We start from the raw sequence: 7,509 nt of genomic DNA on the forward strand, positions 1-7,509 counted from the left end.
GCGTACTCCGTTACTGAAGTTACAAAGTGCGTACTCGGTTACTGAAGTTACAAAGTACATACTCAGTTACTGTCATTTCAAAGTGCGTACTCGGTTACTGAAGTTATAATGTGCATACTCGGTTACTGAAGTTACAAAGTACATACTCGGTTACGGACATTTCAAAGTGCGTACTCGGTTACTGAAGTTACAATGTGCATACTCGGTTACTAGTCTTTCAAAGTGCATACTCGGTTACTGACATTTGAAAGTGCATACTCCATTACTGACATTTCAAAGTACATACTCGGTTACTGACATTTCAAAGTGCATACTCGGTTACTGACATTTAAAAGTACATACTCGGTTACTGACATTTCAAAGTGCATACTCGGTTACTGACATTTCAAAGGGCATACTCGGTTACTGACATTTGAAAGTGCATACTCCGTTACTGACATTTAAAAGTGTGTATGTGGTTACTGACATTTCAAAGTACATACTCGGTTACTGACATTTCAAAGTACATACTCGGTTACTGACATTTCAAAGTGCATACTCGGTTACTGACATTTGAAAGTGCATACTCCATTACTGAAATTTCAAAGTGTGTATGTGGTTACTGACATTTCAGAGTACATACTCGGTTACTGACATTTCAAAGTACATACTCGGTTACTGACATTTGAAAGTGCATACTCGGTTACTGACATTTGAAAGTGCATACTCCGTTACTGACATTTCAAAGTACATACTCCATTACTGACATTTCAAAGTACATACTCCATTACTGACATTTCAAAGTACATACTCGGTTACTGACATTTCAAAGTGCATACTCGGTTACTGACATTTCAAAGTACATACTCGGTTACTGACATTTCAAAGTGCATACTCGGTTACTGACATTTGAAAGTGCATACTCCGTTACTGACATTTCAAAGTACATACTCTGTTACTGACATTTCAAAGTGTGTATGTGGTTCCTGACATTTCAAAGTACATACTCGGTTACTGACATTTCAAAGTGCATACTCTGTTACTGACATTTCAAAGTGCATACTCGGTTACTGACATTTCAAAATGCATACTCGGTTACTGACATTTCGAAGTGCATACTCGGTTACTGACATTTCAAAGTACATACTCGGTTACTGACATTTCAAAGTGCGTACTCGGTTACTGAAGTTACAATGTGCATACTCGGTTACTAGTCTTTCAAAGTGCATACTCGGTTACTGACATTTCAAAGGGCATACTCGGTTTCTGACATTTCAAAGTACATACTCCGTTACTGACATTTCAAAGTGTGTATGTGGTTCCTGACATTTCAAAGTACATACTCGGTTACTGACATTTCAAAGTACATAATCGGTTACTGACATTTGAAAGTGCATACTCGGTTACTGACATTTCAAAGTACATACTCGGTTACTGACATTTCAAAGTGCATACTCGGTTACTGACATTTGAAAGTGCATACTCCATTACTGACATTTCAAAGTACATACACCGTTACTGACATTTCAAAGTGTGTATGTGGTTACTGACATTTCAAATTACATACTCGGTTACTGACATTTCAAAGTGTGTATGTGGTTACTGACATTTCAAAGTACATACTCGGTTACTGATATTTGAAAGTGCATACTCCGTTACTGGCATTTCAAAGTGTGTTTGTGGTTACTGACATTTCAAAGTACATACTCCGTTACTGACATTTGAAAGTGCATACTCGGTTACTGAAGTTACAAAGTGCGTACTCGGTTACTGAAGTTACAAAATACATACTCAGTTACTGTCATTTCAAAGTGCATACTCAGTTACTGAAGTTACATAGTGCGTACTCCGTTACTGAAGTTACAAAATACATACTCAGTTACTGTCATTTCAAAGTGCGTACTCGGTTACTGAAGTTATAATGTGCATACTCGGTTACTGAAGTTACAAAGTACATACTCGGTTACGGACATTTCAAAGTGCGTACTCGGTTACTGAAGTTACAATGTGCATACTCGGTTACTAGTCTTTCATAGTGCATACTCGGTTACTCAAGTTTAAAAGTGCATACTCGGTTACTAGTCTTTCATAGTGCATACTCGGTTACTCAAGTTGCAAAGTGTATACTCGGTTACTGAAGTTACAATATGCATACTCGGTTACTGAAGTTACAAAGTGCATACACTGTTACTGTTCTTTCATAGTGCATACTCGGTTACTGAAGTTACAATGTGCATACTTTGTTACTGAAGTTACAATGTGCATACTCGGTTACTGAAGTTACAAAGTTCATACACTGTTACTGTTCTTTCATAGTGCATACTCGGTTACTGAAGTTACAATGTGCATACTCGGTTACTGAAGTTACAATGTGCATACTCTGTTACTGAAGTTACAAAGTGCATACTCGGTTACTGAAGTTACAAAGTGCATACTCGGTTACTGAAGTTACAAAGTGCATACACTGTTACTGTTCTTTCATAGTGCATACTCGGTTACTGAAGTTACAAAGTGCATACTCGGTTACTGAAGTTACAATGTGCATACTCAGTTACTGAAGTTACAAAGTGCATACTCAGTTACTTAAGTTACAAAGTGCATACTCGGTTACTGAAGTTACAATGTGCATACTCGGTTACTGAAGTTACAAAGTGCATACACTGTTACTGTTCTTTCATAGTGCATACTCGGTTACTGAAGTTACAAAGTGCATACTCGGTTACTGAAGTTACAATGTGCATACTCAGTTACTGAAGTTACAAAGTGCATACTCAGTTACTTAAGTTACAAAATGCATACTCGGTTACTGAAGTTACAATGTGCATACTCGGTTACTGAAGTTACAAAGTGCATACTCAGTTACTGAAGTTACGAAGTTCATACACTGTTACTGTTCTTTCATAGTGCATACTCGGTTACTGAAGTTTTAATGTGCATACTCGGTTACTGAAGTTACAAAGTGCATACACTGTTACTGTTCTTTCATAGTGCATACTCGGTTACTGAAGTTACAAAGTGCATACACTGTTACTGTTCTTTCATAGTGCATACTCAGTTACTCAAGTTTCAAAGTACATACTCGGTTACTATTATTTCATAGTGCATACTCAGTTACTCAAGTTTCAAAGTACATACTCGGTTACTGTTCTTTCATAGTGCATACTCAAGTTACTCAAGTTTCAAAGTACATACTCGGTTATTATTCTTTCATAGTGCATACTCAAGTTACTCAAGTTTCAAAGTACATACTCGGTTACTGTTCTTTCATAGTGCATACTCAAGTTACTCAAGTTTCAAAGTACATACTCCGTTACTATTCTTTCATAGTGCATACTCAAGTTACTCAAGTTTCAAAGTACATACTCGGTTACTATTCTTTCATAGTGCATACTCATTTACTCAAGTTTCAAAGTACATACTCGGTTATTATTCTTTCATAGTGCATACTCAAGTTACTCAAGTTTCAAAGTACATACTCTGTTACTATTCTTTCATAGTGCATACTCAGTTACTCAAGTTTCAAAGTACATACTCGGTTACTATTCTTTCATAGTGCATACTCAGTTACTCAAGTTTCAAAGTACATACTTGGTTACTATTCTTTCATAGTGCATACTCAAATTACTCAAGTTTCAAAGTACATACTCCGTTACTATTCTTTCATAGTGCATACTCAAGTTACTCAAGTTTCAAAGTACATACTTGGTTACTATTCTTTCATAGTGCATACTCAAGTTACTCAAGTTTCAAAGTACATACTCCGTTACTATTCTTTCATAGTGCATACTCAAGTTACTCAAGTTTCAAAGTACATACTCGGTTATTATTCTTTCATAGTGCATACTCAAGTTACTCAAGTTTCAAAGTACATACTCTGTTACTATTCTTTCATAGTGCATACTCCATTACTGAAGCTACAAAGTACATACTCCGTTACTATTCTTTCATAGTGCATACTCCATTACTGAAGTTACAAAGTACATACTCAGTTATTGACGTTTCAATGTGCTTTTACTTTTTTTAAAGTGTGGTTTACTGCAGTTTCAAAGTGCATATTTGGCTACTTTCATTTCAAAGTACTTATTTAGTTATTGAAGTTTTAAAGTGCATACTCAATTAATGTCATGTCAATGTGCATCCTCGGTTACTGAAGTTTCAAAGTTTGTTCTCAGTTACTTAAAGTTTAAAGTTTATACTCGGTTACTGTTAATTCAGAATGTGTACTTGGTTACTTTAGTCTCAAAGTCTGTACTGTAGTCATTTTAAATTGTGTACTCAGCTACTTATGTTTCAGTGTGCATACTCTTTGTTAGTAGATTGCGATGTACAAAGTTAGACATAAGTAAATGCCTCTCTTGAAAGTCTCACTGGGGATCAGCTATGAGATTATGATGGAAAGTACGATGACCTGTTGGCTTAACTGTCTTTCACTCATGATGAAAGCATCAATTCATGTCTGCTGGGAATACAGGGTTTCATGTTGGTATAGATAGATATGAATGGGCTAATGGGTGTGTATAAATACAGTTGTGGAGTGAATATAGAAAATGTTTTAATCACTCTGCTGTTATTCCATTACTTAACTGCATTAAAGGGCTTCACAAATAAGCTGTAGTGACAATAGCAGCTGCTCAGAGAAACATACAGAAGAGAGAGAGAGAGAGAGAGAGAGAGAGAGAGAGAGAGAGAGAGAGAGAGACTGTAAGAGAGACCTAGAGACCTACACACCTTTAAGTAGCTCCTAACTGGACAACCAGCCAGTTTCTACAGTGTTTCATGAACGTTATCCATGTCAGGTAAAAACCAACAGCCGCTTACCCAGTCGTTGAGGTGTGGGGAATCTGTCTGCCTATCCAGGAATAAAGCATTGATTACATAAACCAGGTGTAGCGCAAATGCTACGCTTCTGAGGACACTGACTGCATCTGTTTAAGCTTCTCTTACTAAATACATGTAAGAAAACTTCTCTTTTGGAAGTGGACACTTGGAACTGAACTTACCAATAGACACATTTACATAAACCATTTTTCAATGTTTCTCTTGAGGCAAAAATTATCAAAGCAGCGTGCTAGCCTGGACGTTGCCCCAAGAATCACCAGACGGATATCCAGCTCTGAGGACTCGAAGCCGAAGACGCGTCGCAAGGCCAGTTGTGGGGAGAGTTTATCGTCAGTGGACCGAATTCGCAAGCACGCGACAAGGCACTTGGGCTGCATCACCCTTAGTCTGGCCATGAAGGGTCTGGAGGCGATGCCAGAAGAACTGTGGGAGCTCCAAGAACTACAGAAGCTCAACCTCTCCCTGAACGGTCTCTCTGTTCTCCCGTCTGGTCTGGGAGCGCTGGAGAACCTCGAGGTGCTCAACTTGTGGGGGAACGAACTGGTCAGTCTACCGCCGCAGATCGGACAACTCCGCAACCTTCGTGTTTTGTTCGCACACAGGAACCACTTGAGTGAAGTTCCTGAGGAGCTGGGCAGCTGTACCAACCTGGAGGTCCTGAGCTTGGCCAGTAACCAGATCACGGGGCTTCCAAACAGCTTTTCCAGCTTGCAAAAACTCGCCAAACTCAACCTGAGCCACAACCGGATCGAACACATCCCGGCCTGCGTGTACAGCATGAAGAGCCTTGTGTTCATGCATCTGGCCAACAACCGTCTGGAGAACATCGCAGATAAGATCCAGGACCTGGTGAACCTCAAGATCTTGATTGTAGAGCAGAATTTCCTCCATGTTCTTCCCAGAACGCTGTGCTGTCTGACCAGGCTGGAACTCTTGAATGTGGACTTCAACAATCTCCAGAGCATTCCTGACGAGATGTACATGCTCAGACGGTTGGAGAAGCTCGCTTGTCATCCTCTGGATAAAGGTTTGCATATTGTGCATAATCCACTGTTGAAACCCATTCAGGAGGTTCTGCAGGGGGGTCTGAAAAGCCTGTATAACTACCTCAAACCTGCCTAAAGATCTCTCTCTCAATCAAACAGATTACATAAATCAAACATATATAATGTTTTTGTAAAATGTAAAGCATTGCACAAAGATTTTGACTTTGTTATATGGTGTTATGTGTGTGTACAAATTAAGTAGATCTTTTTCTTTGTTAATTTAGTTTGAAACAGGATTTGTGAAATAATGTTTTGTTATTGTTAATATTTAATGTTATGTATGAATGTCTATATTGCTTTAAAAATCATTTGATTTTAGGAGTGAACGCACTTAACTGCATAGAGCGCTATAAGATGCTCCCTTGCTCCCTATTTAGTGCATGATTAACCTCCAGTGTGCTGTCTGCACTGGTCTCAGAACAGTTATAGAGAGCTATAGGATGCTCCCTTGATCCCTATTTAGTGCATGACTTAACCTCCAGTGTGCTGTCTGTCTGCACTGATCTCAGAACAGTTATAGGAGAGCTATAGGATGCTCCCTTGATCCCTATTTAGTGCATGACTTAACCTCCAGTGTGCTGTCTGTCTGCACTGATCTCAGAACAGTTATAGGAGAGCTATAGGATGCTCCCTTGATCCCTATTTAGTGCATGACTTAACCTCCAGTGTGCTGTCTGTCTGCACTGATCTCAGAACAGTTATAGGAGAGCTATAGGATGCTCCCTTGCTCCCTATTTAGTGCATGACTTAACCTCCAGTGTGCTGTCTGTCTGCACTGGTCTCAGAACAGTTATAGAGAGATATAGGATGCTCCCTTGCTCCCTATATAGTGCATGACTTAACCTCCAGTGTGCTGTCTGTCTGCACTGATCTCAGAACAGTTATAGGAGAGCTATAGGATGCTCCCTTGATCCCTATTTAGTGCATGACTTAACCTCCAGTGTGCTGTCTGTCTGCACTGATCTCAGAACAGTTATAGGAGAGCTATAGGATGCTCCCTTGCTCCCTATTTAGTGCATGACTTAACCTCCAGTGTGCTGTCTGTCTGCACTGGTCTCAGAACAGTTATAGGAGAGCTATAGGATGCTCCCTTGCTCCCTATTTAGTGCATGACTTAACCTCCAGTGTGCTGTCTGTCTGCACTGATCTCAGAACAGTTTGAAATGCATCTTAATTTCATCAGAACTCCATATAAAGCCTCTGAAAGACAAATTTATCAGTTTTTGCATGAACAAATTTATTCTCCATGTGATAATGACAGTAAAGATATGAATGTGCTTATTACTGTTAATGAATAGAACTGTATTGTACAGTGATAACAGAATAAAATATGTATTAAAATGAAGCGAAATGACCCACAGATGTGTTTAAGTTCTCAACTCAACCTTTATTTAAAGAGCACATTTATAACAACAGAAGCTGACTCAAAGTGCTTTACAATATATAATTCAGTCACAACATATGCATAGTATACCTCATATAAATACCTCAGTCAAAAATCTATATCCATAATTAAAATGTATTCAATAGCGGATATAAAAAGGCCGAATGTTGGAGCTGTCCTGATGTGAAGCAGAAGCTTGTTCCAGCGTTTGGGGTGTACAATAGCAAATGCCCGATCGTCCTCCAATTTTTAGCGACGACG

General features: G+C 39.0%; 1 protein-coding gene across 1 annotated transcript; it reads left to right on the top strand.

Moving 5' to 3' along the window:
• Nucleotides 1-4,745: 4,745 nt before the first annotated feature.
• On the top strand, nt 4,746-6,679 carry LOC127649129 (leucine-rich repeat-containing protein 30). Its single transcript, XM_052134090.1, has one exon. It carries the CDS (start codon nt 5,011-5,013, stop codon nt 5,938-5,940), a length of 930 nt encoding a protein of 309 aa, XP_051990050.1. The 5' UTR covers nt 4,746-5,010; the 3' UTR covers nt 5,941-6,679.
• The last annotated feature ends 830 nt before the right edge of the window (nt 6,680-7,509 follow it).

The sequence above is a fragment of the Xyrauchen texanus genome, chromosome 9, assembly GCF_025860055.1.
Source record: "Xyrauchen texanus isolate HMW12.3.18 chromosome 9, RBS_HiC_50CHRs, whole genome shotgun sequence".
In the NCBI taxonomy this organism is placed as follows: domain Eukaryota; kingdom Metazoa; phylum Chordata; class Actinopteri; order Cypriniformes; family Catostomidae; genus Xyrauchen; species Xyrauchen texanus.

Bases quoted from the DNA above. Each gene is read 5' to 3' on its own strand.
- LOC127649129 (XM_052134090.1), top strand. From the start codon at position 5,011: ATGTTTCTCTTGAGGCAAAAATTATCAAAGCAGCGTGCTAGCCTGGAC.